At 43.2% G+C, this 17,834-nt stretch overlaps 1 protein-coding gene across 2 annotated transcripts in view; it reads left to right on the forward strand.

The window, feature by feature from the left end:
- Window positions 1-17,834, forward strand: part of fgf14 (fibroblast growth factor 14) — a 99,032-nt gene that overhangs the window by 49,240 nt on the left and 31,958 nt on the right. The window contains exon 1 of one of the 2 annotated variants that reach the window (XM_053440620.1): window positions 14,107-14,299. The exons of the other annotated variant lie outside the window; for it this stretch is intronic. Coding sequence (XP_053296595.1) covers window positions 14,107-14,299 — 193 coding nt within the window. Of the gene's footprint in view, window positions 1-14,106; window positions 14,300-17,834 lie in introns of those variants that run through there. 2 annotated transcript variants of the gene reach the window in all.

Raw genomic sequence — 17,834 nt, forward strand, 5'->3', positions numbered from 1 at the left:
AATGATACATTAAACATAATAATTTAACGCTCTTAACCCTTAGGGCTCCTTTTTAAGGAGCAGGGATTCTGCATTTGGCTTTTACTTAGCTTACTTAGACTAAGATGCAAGTCTGTTCATCCGCTTATCCTTCACTCGGTCATTTTAATAGCAGAGCTGATTTTAACTCATTTTCATGGGTTCTTGGGTTCTTTAATCTGTAGCATTACTCCATGTTTTATAAACTGAGATTATATCTTGCAAGTAAAACTTTAAACTTACTGATAACTGTTGCAGTCACAGAAATGCTTTGGATTCAAATATATTTCTTGCAAGGACAATACTTGAGTAAATATTTTAAGTTACTTTCGAATTCTGTCTAAGAATAAATGATACGCTGCAGGATGAGTTTGTTCCTGTTCTTCACAGATAAAAATGTGTCACCTCTGAATTCACTGTAACCAGTGTGAATCCATGACACTTTCTTTTCAAAGAAGTAAAATACTACATTGTTTCAGCAACGTTCAATACAGGGTTTCATCACTCATTTGATATTTGTGTCCCTTTAAATGACGGGGCGGTAGCAGCCATCATACGGTCGGCTGTGTCAAGTTGCAACTCTCTCACCAGCATCACCGTCTTCTGCCAAATAAACCCTCTATCTTTAATATCCCGAGGCCTGCGGTGAGAACGCCTCCTCCTCCTCGTCCTCCTCCACCTCCTCTGCAAGTGGGTGTGAAGGAGGAGGTGAGCGAGCTCCAGCAGCTGCAGCGACGGCCAACGTACGTGTCCGTGCTGCCAGCGTTTGAGCTCTCTGACCAAAAGTCCCCCCCCAGCCGAGAGTCTGTGGAGAAAATTACAGTTATATGGCTTTTTTATTGCATTGAAGTGATTTTTGAATTTGAAATGAGTGAATGTGCTCGCTCCCTCATGTTGGGGCCCAGTCATACAGACCTGGGCTCCGGCTTCTCACTTACACTGCAGCTAATTATGGTCCACTGTAATTACAAATGTGTCATTTCTCATTAGGCCCCGACCGCTGACATGCGAATGAAACAGAATTGTTTTTATATTTTTCTCCACTCTTTTATATCTCGGTTTGACGCAGAGTAAAATAAAGTACTCTTCTCTGCCTTTTTAATACATTTCTATCATTATTATTTAACTCTACTGATTTGCACGTATGTTAATCAGGGCTCCGGGACATGGAGAGAAGAGATGGTGTTTGATTCTTTGATTTCACTATCGTTCCGGCTCATGTGCTGATTTCAGCACCTGCCTCATAACCTGCTGACGCGCACAACTTAGTTTCCTACCAAGACCCTTTAACCTGTGGCACACAGCCCAATGACAAATCAAGATGTACGAAGTCTACCAGGGTCTGCACTACAACTGGGATAATTAGCATTTTATGTAATTTTGTCTGTGCTATTAATAACCAGGGATTTGTGATGACACAGAGCTGCCAGAGCATCAATGATTGATTAGGAGAGGCCGATGTTTTCATTTTACATTAAGGACACATAAACACAACGGTGTGATCTCATGTGCACATTAGCAGTGACCAGCTTTCTCCGTGTGTGTGTGTGTTTGTGTTTGTGTGTGTGTGTGTGTGTGTGTGTGTGTGTGTGTGTGTTTGCAGCACTGCACCACTGAGTGCTATTGGAAACTGTGTCCTAAGGCTCTGATCCATATATCATAGAGCCCTCTGTGCCTCTATTGCATAACATACGGAAATAAAAACAAAAGCCTCTTTTATTTGTTTTCTTCCATTACTCTTTAGTTTTACTCTCTCGTTGCTCTTATATCCCCCCCCTCTCTCTCTCTCTCTCTCTCTCTCTCTCTCTCTCTCTCTCTCTCTCTCTCTGCCACACGCACACACACGCGCAGCGATACATTTATATGAATTTATCGGGAGCAGACATTTTTAGGGAATACCAGCTGGCAACCGAGAATCAATGAGCGTTTTACAGCACCCAGAAACATAAACAGATTATGGCTCATCGCTAATGAGTCACTGCTGATATTAGTTATTACTCTCAACATGACCTCGTCTACTCATACGTCACTGCTCCACTCTGAGCTCTCATCACTGCATCCCTCATGTGGTCGCGGCCTTTACGAGTTAATTGATTGGTAGCTGGATTTGATCGAACTGATAGATAGTCAGACACATGGGTTTTTATGTCCACACACACACACACACACACACACACACACACACACACACACATAGTATCTGGGATGTAGCATGTTTTGGCCACTTGAGGGCATCATGGACATCTAAAGAAAAGAAAGTGTTTCATTTCTTGTGAAAGGCTCCAGTTTTGGTTCAGTCTAGCGCTTCGACAGCTGCTCGTCTAAATGCAGCCGAAGACACAGAGCTATATATAGCAGTGGAGACAAAGCCCCAACATGACAGACTTTCTTTCCCAGGGAATCGACTCTATGTTTAATTCACAGGATCTTCTCACACTGTGTGTTGCCCCCGTTGCAAATTGAAGTTGATGAAGCTCCAGTTAGTGCAAACTCTTTTGTTTGAGTCACTGTGGAAGTTGTCAAATACCTGAGGAGAAATATTTTTAAAATAGAAACAACAATATATATTTGGTGTGCAGAGCAGCTCTTCCTTTAATCAACAGTGTAATCCTGCAGCAGCGTCCTGCTGAGCTCTGCACTGCTCTCTAGTGGCAAATAAGCAGAAGAGCATTTGTAACCAGGGCAGCTGCCTTTCCTGATGCCTGTCACAGTGTCACTAATTGTTTCATATGGTTTGCTGGGAAGTGCTAATTAATGGGAAAATGCACATTTTAAGACGTTTATTAAATAATAAAATAAAATAGAGCTTGAATCAGGTAGAAAACGACACATCTTATGCTTTTATGTACCTATAGCCAGATGGAATATAAATTACAATGAGATGCAGTATATTATGTATTTGCAAATGCATTCCATAATGAAATCAACACAAACAAGTAATGTTTTGTCTATGTCATTAGGGATTTGCTTAATTGTTTTTAAATGTTTCCTAAATGCACATGATGCATTGCTCAATCACTTTAAAAACAGAAGGCAGAGCTATTGTTCAGCCCTCGTGTCTAAATCTAACTTTTTTCCAGGGTTTCCTTTCCTTGAAGTGCTAATCCTCATTACATGACACTTTGTTCTGTCTGTAAAACATTTATTTTATTTTCCTTTGCATCAACTCTCTTATCTTAGTGAGCTGTGTCAACACAAAGTAATCGTCTTTGTCCCTTTTGTTTTGGCCCCTGATTGTTTATTTGTTGGTTGCTTCTTTGTGTTTGTTTGTTTGTAAACAGGATTACGCAAAAGCTACTGAAAGGATTACCATGACACTCGGTGTGGGTTAAATTAAACAACAATTTTATTTTGGTGCAGTTGCAGGATTTATTGTCCCTTTATTTATCGTTGTAATATAGTGTGTGGGCCTTTTTATAAATTTGACTGATTTCCCAGACAGTAATTCACGGATCTTGATTAAAACAATCAGGAATATTTAGTGAACTGGTCTCTATGAGTGTGTGGGCTTTGGTGCAGCTTGAGTGAATTGAAGTGAACTGTTGGGACTTGGTGGTATGATCAAGTGCCATTCTAGTTTTTAGTGTTGATTAATTGTTTAAAAAGTAACACATCAGTAACATGAGGATATTTTCTCAGCTGGTGACACATTTTGAAGTTGTTGTACTGCAATGTGTTTGTGTGTAGGTCTGTGCGTATGTTGTCTAAAGTCATTAGAGGCAACTAAAACAAAGGCAATCAGGATATCAAGTACAACAAAGCCTGATATAAAGTAATGAATTACTTTAACATCTTACACATATATACAATGCTAGATGAGATCAACTTCAAAATAAAAACAGATTTCTAAATATTTAACAGGAAAATACTAGACAGGGACATGTGGTCCTCATGTGTCCCGACTGGAGTTGGATTCAGTCTCGCGTGTCCGTGTCACAGCGTCGATCACAGACACCTCAGAGGAGACGGAGGGAATCGGGGGAGCGCGAGAAGCATCTGATGTATTTGACACCGCGCTAACATTTGATCTGTGACAGGGTTAATGGGCGACTGAGTGTGTGAGTGGGTCAGGATGTCTGCCGGTTAATGACTGCTGTCATACTGCAGGATTGACCCCTGTCACTTCAGACTAATCACTGCACTCCTCGTCCCACTGTCCCCTCCATTAGCCCGCAGTCAAACACAAGCATGCACATTATTTCTGCAGGGGCAGCGTGACGTCTTTTTTTCACCTCGGTTTATTCTCAGGGCTAAGAGGGTCAGAGCGGTCTAATGACGATAAGCATCATAACCACTTCAGACATTATTAGTCTTTCATTGTCTCTTAGGGGGAACTTTATAGCTGTGCTCAATCAGAGGCGGCTGAGGTCCCGCACACACACGGTCTCATCAGAGGTACCTGGTGCATATCGCCTGAACACACCTCAACAGACCTCTAGGAATGAAACACTAAAGCTGGAGTTATATGAAACACACTATTAGACACAACCGTTAATGAGTTTCTTTAATTAATGAGATGACCTTTGGATGTGCCTGTAAAGCTCCATTAAACATTATTTTTGAACAGTTAAAACTCCCATCATGTATCGTGAAAGGTGTATTGCTGATGATAGCAGACAGCATGTTGTTATAATGTACCATACAGAAATTAGAGATGTGTTAATTATCTTATAGAAATCTTTGGAAGAAAGGCTAAATGTTGATCTCATGTTAATCTCTGACCTACTTGTGGGTTTTCAGATTGGTTAATAAAATACTTCGATGAGCCTCACTTATTTATCTAGAAACAATGTGTAATCTAAAGTTTTTAATGGAATTGATGTAGTGGATGTAAAGAAAAGACGAATGGATGGTGGAGGGAAGCTCTGAGGTGCAGGTTGTGTGGTTTGTGGTTTGTCTGCTCTGAAGACTGTGGGTGGAGACTCAGTGTGATGGTCTAAGGCTTCAGAGAAGTGTTTTGTGGACATGTGGTAGATAATGACTTAATTTTCATTTTTGGAAGAACTGTCCCTTTAAGGCTTTAGTACAACGCCCTGTCATCATCGCCTACATGGGCTGCACCTACCTATACTTGACTGGTTGGTTTGTAGACAAGCGTCCGTCTGATGTCGGTGTATTGTCTATTCCGCTATTGTATTTGCTAACTAGGAAATGTATAGAAAAAAGTAGTCTCTGTTTTACTGGAGAAATAAATTAACCGGTTCACTTTGTTAAGTTCATAGCTACACAAAAAATCTTAACAGCCTCAGTACCTGCAGAATAAATGGCCTTGTGTTTTAAATATATCGTTTTAAAGTAAAAACTACAAGCAATCCTTCATCTATTGTTTAATGCTGTCTGAACTTCCTGCAATTAGTCAGAAAGTCAGAACTATTCAAACCAACAGTTTGATCCAGACAGAGAACAGCTAATTGGTCTTACTAAATTTTCTTTTTCCAAATCTTTTCAACAAGGCCTGTGTGAAAGCGCCCTATAAGTTGACTAGTTAACTTCCTTTATAACACAGATATGTATATAGGGAAGAGTATTGGTCCAACTTACATGCAAACCAAAAGACTGCAGAAGAAGATTTCAGTGTCATCATGTAAGGGAGCAGATAGGTTTCATCTTACCCAAAATGTCGGGGACAGGATAACCACTCACCTAACACTAAAGTATTCCTGCAGAGGCCCTCGACTCTCAGGTGAACCATCTCTGATACATAACCCTCAGTGTGACATAATATATAACAAAATCATATTTCTGTCAAAATGAACGGAAGTGAATGTGTTTCCTCAAAAAAGTATATTTATTTAGTGTGGTACTGTAGTGTCAGTAGTAGTACTGCTATCAGGGACTCTGACGGACCTGTGGACCGCAGCTTAACAGTGATCCAGGTTGAGAGAAAAGACAATTACCACAGCTGAAGGTCAGTGGCCGCTTCATTTATGTATTTGAAAAGACCGAAACGGAGAAATCCCTTTGTGCATCCTTGTTAATTTCTCCTGCCGTTGATCGTGTGTTTGTGGGTTGCGTTGCGGACATATTAGAATGGATTCCTTTTACATTAACGGCAGCATTTACCGACCTGATTTTGTCCGTATCACATCTTTGAATTCCCAAATGGAGCTCGTCCTGACCTGACATCGCCCTAATTACAATTCTATCAAACTACTATGCACCCAGGTCTCTCTCCTGCATCACAAAATCATTCATATTAATGTGCACACCTATAGTATATACCTCATTTCATATAGTGCAGCACCCATGCTCCCCATGCACCAGCACATGCACCCACCGGGAGGTAAACACTACAGCGATGCACACCTCTACGCACCCGGGGTCAGCCTTCAGCTCCGGAGGCAGGTCTTTCCAGAGGGGTTTGGACTATTTGATATTCTCCCACACTGCCCAGGGCTTCTCCAAGGAACCTCACTCTGCAGCACTGCTGACAGGGCACATTCCATCACTGCTGCAGACCGAAAATAGGATCAAAGGATGGAGCTGTGTGTGTGTGTGTGTGTGTGTGTGCGAGTGGCTGTGAGTGAGTGTGTGAGTGTGTGTGGGTGAGTGTGTGTGTGTGTGAGTGGGTGGGTGTGTGGGTGTGTGTGTGTGGGGGGGGGGGGGGGGGTAGGTGTGTGTGTGTGGGTGGTGGGGTGTGGGTGTTGGTGTGCGTGTATGAATGTGTGTGTATGTGGATGTCGGATAGTGAGTGTGAGTGTGAGTGTGTGAGTGTGTGCGTGTGTCTGAGTGTGAGTATGTGTGAGTGTGAGTGTTAGTGTGAGTGTATGTGTGTGTGTGTTTGAGTGTCAGTGTGTGGCAGAGACCAGCGAGGATGAGTGTGTGTGACCAGCATGTTTGACTCCTCAGTGAATTGTGACAATGTTTTTGCTGCTCCACGTCTGGCCTTGGCTGACTGATTTTCATCTTCATCTGCCTCCCTCTCTGTTTATATATTTATCTCCTTGATCACATTAGTGTTTGGCTCTGTCCTGAATTGTGATTTGGGTTTTTATTCGGTTGTTAACCAATCACTGCTCGTCGGGAGCATAGACTGTGTATATGCTGAGGAGCCACAGGACTTTGTTAAATTACTTGCACTTGTGCCCAATTCCTACTCGCTGTAATTAGGTTTTCTTTCAAATATGGGGAAACTCAAAGGATATCTATAAAAGCCCAGAGCCACATATATTAAAACATATATTACCAATTAGTCCGTCTTTCTAAATTTATTGTTAAAGGTCGGTGTGTAGGATTTAGTGACATCTATAGGTAAAGTTGCATGTTGCAGCTGAACACCCTTCCCTTCCAAACATGAAAGAGAACCTGTGGCAGCCTTCAGTTGTCATAATAACTCAAAAAGTGTTTAGTTTGTCCAGTCTGGGCTACTGTAAAACTCGGGCGGCCTCCTAATAAAGGAATATAAAGTATTTAAATAAAAAGGGGCCATTCTAGGGTTAAGAAAACAACAATTGTATAATTTAAATGAAACACACTAGTGAAAAACCTCACTGGGATTTTTTCATATTCAATTTCTGCCTATACAGTAGATCCCTTTCACCTGAATCTTCCACACTGGACCTTTAAGATGATCGAACTCTGTTGCTTCATCGCCTTCTCTCTGCAGAAACTTAAATTCCTCCCAACAGGGCCGTCCTCCAACCTCCCTTCTCTGATTCTTCCACATGCAGGGGTGCACGCCAGCCTTGGCAGCTGATTCTTATTTTACTATATGTGCAGTTCAGCTGTTTAAGTTTTTTTTTTTTGTCTTGGTCTAAGCTATTTGTGAGTGCAGCTCACACTTTGAAGCCCCTCTGTTTCATTAATGTCTCCGTCGGAGGGCTCCACACCTCAGGCCCCTTCTAATCTGGTCCCTCGGGGAGGGGCAACACTCCATCACGCTCACAACAGAGAGACGTATTGTAATGCGGCTATACATATTCTCCCGTGGCATATTTAGTGCAGCTTGCGGCGATAATGCGATGTACATGGTTTTATGACAGACCGCATGAGATGATGAAGCAGCTATTTAAAGGGAGCGGGGACTTGATGTATCGGCTCCTTCGCCGCTCGTGTGGAGCTAAACTGTCTCCTGGCTTGTTTTTCAACCTCTTCAAATATATTATTCATCTGCAGTGTCGCATGAATGATCCTGTTTGCAGTAAAGCAGAACGTAAAGGTTGCTGCTCATTTGATCCCTCCAGGTAGCTCAGTCAGTCGGTTATTCATTGGCATGTTTTCAGCAGGAAAAAGCTCTGTGATACTAAAGGCTCACTCCACTAGGAGGCTGCACCTTCATGTCGCATAGGCTGCATCGTGCAGTTAGTCATTATTCACCACACGCCACTGAATTGGGTTCAATTCAGCACAACAGGCATTCCTTTCATTGTTTGCTTTCGACAGTGTCATAGAGGAGTTTCAGCAAAGATGTTGCACAGGACTAAATGATATTGAGGTATTTCTGGTAATCTGATCCCCTCATGTCTGTAAATAGGAGGATAAAAAAGTTAGGAACACCTCAGTGCAGTCCAGTGGAACACCACATCTAATATCATCGTTCAATTTAATCCACACATGTTATATTTAGAAACAAGCACAGCCCAATATACTGCACAAACTGATTGTGTACGGGGAACTCCATATAAAGGGCTGTTCTTTTTGAGTGTTTGCTCATTGTGGGAACCTTTGGTTTTCTCTTTAGTTTTGCTAGGTCTCGACCTCCCTATGTTAAGCGCCCTGAGATAATGTAATATTATGATTCTGCACTGTATGAATAATAATTGGATGGAATTAGCTGCTGTATCACAAAAACTTTTCTGGAAATTCCTTTCAATTTATTTAAAAATGACTTCTTCTCTTCCTGTGTAGTTCACAGTGGTGTTAACATTTTGAGTGAGTGACAATAAATTAGTAATTCACGGTGGTGCAGTGGTGCAGTGGTCAGCACTGTCTCTCCGAGCTCTGGTTCAGGGGTTTGAACCTGCCGGCAGACCAGGGTCTTTCTGAGTTCAAAAACCTGCAGCTTTAGTTAACTGGAGACTCAAAATGATCCATAGGTGTGAGTGACAGGTTTGTTTTTCTCTGCATGTCGGCCCTGTTATGGACTGGCGACATGCTCAGGGTGAACCCCCACCTCTTGCCCAATGCAATGGGCTCCAGATCCCTGCGACTTTCAAATAATAAGTTGTATAGAAGGATGGGTAGTCTTTTAAATGGGCCATAGATGCAAAGAAACAGAGTATTGTACTGAACGGGCTCCATCTTATCCTCTGTTCCACTCTCAGATCGGTCAAATCCAGTGATCAGCGCCCAGTGACACTTTCTCCATCGCTGCTCCCTATGTGTAAAAGCACTTCACCATTTACTTTCAGGTTTCCCCCATTTAACGTTCCAAATCCCATTGTAATCCCTTTTGTTTCACTTTAAGTAACAAGTGCACTATCTTGTCCCACCTCTTCGCTGAAGCTCAAGTGCTACCTTAGGATGAGTTACCAACTATTCAAAGAAAAAACGCACAAAACATATTTTGTAATGACTCATTGAAGTATCTTATCAAAGCTACACATACTAACCTTCCCCCACCAGAACATGAATCTGTTAAACTCCTGGTTATTGTGGTGCTCACCACCTCGAGGGCTTCTCCGATACTCTATTTATTCCGGGGCACTTAAGACAAGCTTTCCATTTTCTTTCCTCTCTTTACAAGCTCTCGATGCTCGCTCGTCTATCTCGGCCCCTTGATTAGCTCCGTCCATGAGACTCGTCAAAACAAACGAGACCCATACATTCGCGGGCCATAAGCGGGGCCCTCGTGAGACTCGTGATAATCAATGATTAAACTGCCAAAGCCCGGGGAAGGATGGAAAAGACGAGGGGAGAAAAGAAAACGTCACAAAATCCCAGCTCCGCAAAATCATTACTCATCTCAAATTAAATTAATTCTCTGTCTTTTGACAATGCAGTATAATTTGATTGGAGCATGTTAAGCTTCTTTTATTTCACTGAGCCTGTGAAGTGCTGAGTCTCACTAACTATCTTTACTATCAGGACGGGTGATGAGAGAACATGGCCCCGGGGCAAAGTCACAGCAATGATCAAATGGGTTGCTTGTCCCAGTTCCATTGGGCGACATTTGCTTTTCCACTGCAATGGGGCGTCTTACTTACAATAATGTAATCTCCTCAGAGAAGATTGGATTAACATGTTCTGACCTGATGAGGCTGTGGCTTCAAGTCATGCGTCAAACCCTTCGCTGAATCTTTTTCCATTTTGGCTGCCATGTTTTTATACTGGTCAAGTGAACATGATATTAAAGTCTGTGATAGTCAGCGTAAATAATTTATTGATAATAGAGAAGTAGAAACTGATATGAACAGTGTTTCACCCGCAATTTCTTAGCAACTTTGCTGATTTCTTGCTAATTACAACCTGAGGCAACATTAAGTCCTGTTTCATTTGTCTCGGGTGAAATGTCCAAGTGTGTTCATCGAACTGCCTTTCTCTGTGACCTAACGTAAAGAACGGATGAAATGTTTAAAGCGTTTGTGAACAAATTAAAACGTCAATTTGTTCACAAACGCTCGGGGCAGACTGTCAGTTCTCCGTAACCACGTTAGATCCTGGCAGGGGCAGTATAAATCCAGCATTAGGAGACACAGGAAAAATTCTGGGGTTATAGCGCTTTGGAATGGGACCATCATGGACTCTCATTCGTTCACGTGTAGGAGGAAAAAAAATGTAGGTACGTGCGAACTTGTTTTGCTCCACGAATGAATCTGTAAGAAGGTTTTGATGTATTGTTTTGCTCCCTGCGTTGTGTTGAGTTTGATAGTGAAGCATTCTTCTGGATTAGACTGCTAGAATAGGTTTTCTTCTCCAATGCATGCTGTGAAAAGGAATTTAGCAATTGCTTGTCTGTTATGTGTAAAGAGCTTTTCTGACCATCCATGCATTCAACCTCCTTCAGCCTCATGCTGAGTTAAGATGAAAAGGTAAAAGATTCAGTGTAAAGGCTCCTCTTTCCTCCCCTCACCGTTTCAGGATCATCCCCATTCTGGATCCAGTTGCACGTTCGTAGTAATTTATGGGGGGCACTTGTACGGATCAAGCTCACCAAAGATAATCTGTCTGTCAGTTGATAAATGACGAGAGATAAGAGCCCTGCATATTTCAAAACCTTTTTCTTTCCACATGTGTAGGGAAATTAATTATTTTTGTAAGACGTACTTTTAAATTGGGTTGTTGTGGCAATTTAGACAATATTAATCACATTACTGTTAAAAAATGTCATTTTCACGAATGAAAAAAGAAAAATACCGTCCAATTATAATAATCTGTTATCCCTCCTGTGAGCTGGAAACAAATGTTTACTTAGTATTAGGGAATGTCTTGTCTTATCTGTGGTGCCTGTGCACTTTATATGTTTCACCGTGGGAGAGTGGGAAACGTCCTATCGATTCATTGTAGAAATTGACAATAAAGTTACTACTACTACTAACATCATCAAACCTACATGAGGAGAAATGACTTGTGTCTGTGTGTGTGTGTGAGGAAAACAGTTAGCCTCCTCTGATTCAGAACAGTGGCTGTGACGGTGCTGCTGTGCGACTTGCTGTGGCTGAGGGAACCATTGTTGAGCTGACAGTGTCCGCTGCTGGCTGGAGCGTTAACTGCAGTGACTCTCACAGCACCGGGGAGCGGGAGGATTGGAGGATGGGAGGCTTCTCAGCAGACATGGGATATAAAAACCTCTGCATCCATCCACGGCACGTAGCCTTTACCGCGTCATTGGACTGGGATGGGGGGGGGGCATCTCATCCCACCCCTGGTGCACATAGCTGATTTTAAATGAGGATGATTGCTGACACCCCAAACCCTACACGTTTTAATCTAAAATAATATTATTTAGATGCTCTGTATATATTTTATATCTATAAAGTACATCTTCAGCCACCATGTGGGCACATTTATGTTATCATAATTTCAACTCAGCTGATGATCTGATTCCGTTCACCCATAGCTATTATGCAGACACATCAAAAAAGGAATGCTGCTTATCTGCCAATTCCACTCATCCTGGTGGCATATTCATACAGCAGGATTTCAACAGGTGCGTCTGGTGTGAAGCGGATCAACACATGCACAGAGGGAGGATGCAACAAAGCTTCAATCCCTCTATACCAGCCCCAAATGTTTAATTACAACCACAAACAGCAGATGGCTCTCTTGAGTTTTAATTTCTTGTGCCTGTTGTGATTGAGACTTGGATGATACTCGCCCCGGAGCGAGGGAAGGAAACTCGGATTGTTTTGTCTTCTCGTGGCGTTTTATTTATTGTGTTGAACCTCGCGTGTCGGATTCAGCTTTTGAATCGAACACAGGGGTGGTGGGTGGAGGGGAGGATTAAGTCACATGTGGCTGTAGGACATCCTGCAGGTTGAGGAGTGGACTTTACGCGCAGGTGAAGGTTGCGATGTCCGATTCCCTCCGTCATTGTCCGGCGCTGTCCGTGGTGCTGGAGCCACAAAGCGCACATGGGGAGAGCAGTCTTTGAAATAACATGAATGTGCTTCATCACCACACAGCAACAGTTTCTCATCTCATTGGAGTGCCAACAGTTGTAATAGCCCACTGACATCATTTGTTTTGTTCACACTGTACAAGTTTGACTGTAGTAGTGAGGTGAAATATCCAGATTCCTTCAGCTCAGGTTCATATTTGATGTCTGATCCTTAAATAAATGCACAACGGAGCCCAAATGGAGGCTTTTGAGAATAGCGTACATCTCACCGTCTGATGGCAGCATTCAGAGCGGCTGATCGTTCCTGGTGGACGAGAGGGAGGGAGTGGGGGTTGGGTTGTGGGGGGGGGGGGGGGGGTCCTCCTCTTCCTTCTCCTCCTCTCTCAGGCGTACACTAACGACTGGTTAGGACTTGTTGATGGGAAGGACACGTTGATCGAGGGTATATAGAGTGAAGCGAGCGACCACCACTTCCTCTCGGCTTTTTTATTCGAGATTTGAAGGTGGGAAAATGAATTGAGCCGCATTATATCCTTTTTACGCACCGATCGCCAAGCACCCCGCAGGCTCTGGATGAAAACCCACCGGGTCGGAGTGAGTCTGTGCTGATCGCCGGGGGGTTCAAGTTTAAATTTATTTGTATTCAGATTGTCACACAATGCAGACGTCATCTCCACAGGATCCAGAATCAGTTTTGGTTATGTGTTGGTGCTTTTTTCCGCTTGTCCCTGGCTCCCATCGCGCCCACCCGCCTCTGTTGTGATAGTGGAAAAGGAAGGAGAAAATATGTTTTGAGGATATAATCCGACGGATCTGAGGGTAGTTTTTTTTTTTAAGTGTAACTTTGCATTAGCTCATCCCGCTGCATCAATTTATAATCACACGGCTGCGTATTTATTTGCATCTGCAAATGTGGGGCTGTTGATCGTTCATCGCGGGGGAACCCTGTCGCGGATTGCCTCTCGCAAACTTGGACTTCGCCCGGGCTGCTGTTGCGTTCTCTCCGGCGGCGATCTTCGTAGGAGGCGGCTGTACATTTTTTGCACAGGCGTCCCCCCACCCCCCACCGCCACACACTGACAGAGCAACCCCGTCTCGCAGGAGGAGAAGAAAACGCAGAGTGGAAGGAGGAAAGAGTGGGTGAATGCGCCGTGAGGACGCTGCAGCCGGTGTAAGGAGGCGACTTTGTCACAGACTCTAAACAAAACGTCACTTTGCAGGTATGATGGAACCTCAGAATTCTCGCTCCGCTTGAGTTTGGCGTAAGCTTTCCATCGGGACAATGGCTATTGATGCATGTATGGAATTACGCACGAACTGATCTCACAATTTTTCCATCATGTTCAATAATTTCCCGAGTGACGATGACGGATCTTTTAATCTCAGGTGTATCATGTAGTGTTTGGACGGAACAGACAACCTGCTCCTAGATTTTTTTATATATATATTTGACATTTGACATCACGGAACGGATCCCTCAGCCGCCACCATGGGACTGTGACCCGGGCTGCGAGCAGTGAGAGGCGGCTGTTTGTGTAGTCTGTGCCCCGTGGGCAGACTGGACCTGACCAGTTGTGACATTTTGAGCCATGGCTGCTGCTATCGCGAGTGGGCTGATCAGACAGAAGAGGCAGGCGCGGGAGCAGCAGTTGGAACGGCCCGCGACCAACCGACGGAGGAAGAGCCCCAACAAGAACAAGGGGCTCTGCAATGGGAACCTGGTCGACATCTTCTCTAAAGTGCGCATCTTCGGCCTCAGGAAGCGGCGACTACGGAGACAAGGTGTGGGAACTTAAGTGTGCAAGGTGTAAGCATGTGCATTCACCCAACCACTGGTTGATAGCTTGATTATACCTTCAAGTATCATAATACTTTTCATATATATATGGTTGAAGCGATGAGGCAATAACGCAACGAATTAAACTCTTTCGCCTGCGCGTAAAAAGTTAATTTGTGCGTAAAATGCATCCTTTTTTTCATGCGTTCGCTAGATGGTGAAAAATCAAACCTTTCACGCAGCTCCAGTTATCAGACACGCTCCTGTCGTACCGAACGGTTTAGACACGTTAACCGAGCTGTCACCTCTGCGATTCTGGAACGTTGTGAAGCACATACACGATTGGCTGAACATTTTAGCGCAGCACAAGAGCCAGAAATGAAAAGTCATTCATATGCAAGCCAAAGGGTCAACATCTCCCACGGGGGTTACGCCTTCCAAACATAATCTTTTTTCGCCCATCATTTTACGAATACAGGGGCCAGTGGCCTCTTCTAGCTCCAGCGGATATCCCTTCTACTTAAGGAAAATATCAGATTATTCAATATATATTTTCCCCTCTGTGTCAGCTTGTGAGCGCAATATTAACATTCATTTCACTGTCGGAATCAGAGCCGATTACAAGGATAATTCCTCTAAGTGGAGGATAATTCCTTTAGGAAAGAAATGACTCTTAATTGTTTCCTCTTGTTAGTGGATGATAAAGGTTGCCGTGTTTCTCTCGGAATCACCAGGTATCAAACCTGTTGCAGCAGGGCAACCAGATATAGCTCTGATTAAACAGCCATGGCGCTTTTATGATTTTATGACAAATTAAGACTTCAAACATGATTTATTGGTTCCTGTAAGCCGTGTTTCAGTCTTTCATCTCGTCCACAAAGAGAGAGACATTTTGATGAGTCCCTCTCATCCTGTCGGCGTTCACAACACTATGAAATGTCCCCTGCACAAGCCCCCATGATTACGTGGATTAAATGGCTTTGAAAGGACAGGGTCTATATAACGCCACATAGAGGACACATCTGGACATGGGTCAGGGTGCATCAGAATGGCAGGTTTAAATCGGCCGTCCTCCAGGCTGCTGTTTCTGCCCAATGTGTGTGTGTGTGTCTCTGTCCCCTGCTGTCCCTCTGTGCCACCTCTGCATTGGGCTCTTTTGGTATCATCAGTCGTGTCCAGAAGCCCCTGCAGATCACAGATGTGGACAGATGATGGTGTCATTTGTGCGAGGAAATAATGTCTGGCTATGCCAATAGAACAAAAAGTCAACAATGGATACCATGTCATCCTGAAATGACTTTACAACATCCCGCCTGTAACGGCCATTTCACAGAGCAGCAAGGGGCCTTCCTGATCCCCTGAACAATGATAATCCACTGTAACAGTGTCTTGAGGCTGCAGAGGCATGGTCCTGGTGCCTGGAAGATGCCAAACACTTACCAATATAAAGATACATTTAAAAATCAGTTTCAATATAAGAAATCTGTTTGGAAAAGGGTATTCTGTCCTCATTTTTTTGAAGCTCTAATCAGAGCAAACTGTTTTCTAGTGGCGTTAATACAACGTTATTTGTGTGTTAAGGCCTAATGGGAATAAACTTCATTAATTTTAGGCCCAAAAGAGAATTAAGAATGATCTTTTACCAAGTGATATCAGACTTTGCTGTCCGGGGAGCCTTTGGGAAATACTGCACATATCACTGTTTCTCTCTCACCCACTTTCCTTCTCTCTCCTCTTCCTCCCTTGTATTCTTTGCATTATCAAAGGAGCACACAATTTAGGAAGAATGATGACTTGTTTGGTGTGCTTAATGTAATATTTGAGTCCAGAAGAGCTTTTTTCAGAGAATAACGAATGCACAACCAATCAGATATTGATAAAACAGACAGACGTACACAGTCATCTTCATCTCCAATGGGAGAGGGACACTAGTTTTACCTGAGCCTTCAGAGAACAGAGCAGCTCTTTGAGCATCCACTAGGTGATGTGTATTGAAGTCAGAATCAGATGCCCACTGAGATGTGTCAGGATGAGGTGTCTGAAATGTACTTTAACACCAGTATTCCCTTTGGCTTTGAGCATCGATCCTCCGGGCCAGGCTTCAGATTAGCTATTGTTACGGGCTGCATTGATTGACACTGACATCAATTGGGCTTTTGAGCCTGATCATTTGGGTCAGACTCAAAGAAAGTGTTAGCATAACTATCGCGAATCAATACTAACAATCCTCATCTTCATTCTATCTTATGTAATATTTGAAATTATATTTAAAAAATCAAGTTTAAAACAACCACAGTTAAACAAGGTGCCGAACAGGCTTCAAATGAAAGAATATCAAAATATATGTTAAAAAACAGAGATATGTGAGGGATGAGGATTCAAATTCTGAGAAACAGCAGATGGAATCGATGGAAAGTGTTGCTTACTGAATCAGGTGCTGTGCACGGATGTTGGACATGTAATTGGCCCATCTGAGTCAATTGTGGTGCCTTTATGGCCCCTGATTTAGATATTGAAATTTTGAATTGAGTTAGTGAGAAAAGAGGGTCTTTAGCAATGATTAGAACATTTGCAGCATCTGAGCAGCTCTGATATGACTTTAAAGGTGAAGTATTCCAGAGAGTGTAGGAGCAGCTGCTGCAAATAAAGCCTTGACACCTCTATTCTGGAGCCTTAATCTTTAGACCTGCAGCATCAGTTGGTTGACCTCGGTTTTTGAGACGTGCAGCAGTTCACCTTAATATATAAAGTGTTGTTCTTAAAACAGCAGAGTTATAGTTCAAGGGAATCAAACATTAAAATGGAAAGTGTTGAGTGCAGAGATGTTCTTTTCCTGACCTCCTCCGACACTTTGTGTTATTTATTTGTGGGAATATTTGTGTTTTCTCTAAATCCTCCATGTTTTGACGACAGATGGAAAGCAAGTCAGATAATTTTTTTCAGGGATTAGATTTGAGTTGTCAATCCTATTACGCTCAAACCCAGTAAAGGGAGCTCGGCCACATCCAGTTTTGACTCGGCCATAATCTCACTGCTCCAGCTCTAATTATCTCACCAGATTAGATCCGTAGATCATTGGATCATGTTACACAGATCAGACAATTAGATTATCTTTCACGATCTGGAAAAGCCATTTGAGGTTATGGCTTTGTTGCTCTGTGGCTATTTGTTGCGGTGTGTGTTGACAGGACACGGCGGTGCCTCATCAGTCAGCCTTCAGAGCCGTCTGCATCCGATGAGTTATTGTTGAAAATGTCCGAGATGTTGATGTGTACGTGAGATGAGAGAGGTGGTTCTCCACGACAACAGAAGCAACATGCAGAGGTTTCTCCTCCGCAGGCCGGAAAAGCCCTTGTCCTATTCCAGAAACATCCAAAGTGGGTCAAGCAGGTGACGGCGTGACAACAGTCTACAACTGCTGCTGCAGCTGCGCCCCTCCGTGTGTGTGTGTGTGTGTCTGTCTGTGTTTGTTTGGCACTGAGCACAACATGGGTGTCTGCACATGCACACACACACACGTAAGCAGAGGAATGCCACAAC

The sequence above is a fragment of the Pleuronectes platessa genome, chromosome 14, assembly GCF_947347685.1.
Source record: "Pleuronectes platessa chromosome 14, fPlePla1.1, whole genome shotgun sequence".
NCBI classification, from domain to species: Eukaryota; Metazoa; Chordata; class Actinopteri; order Pleuronectiformes; family Pleuronectidae; genus Pleuronectes; species Pleuronectes platessa.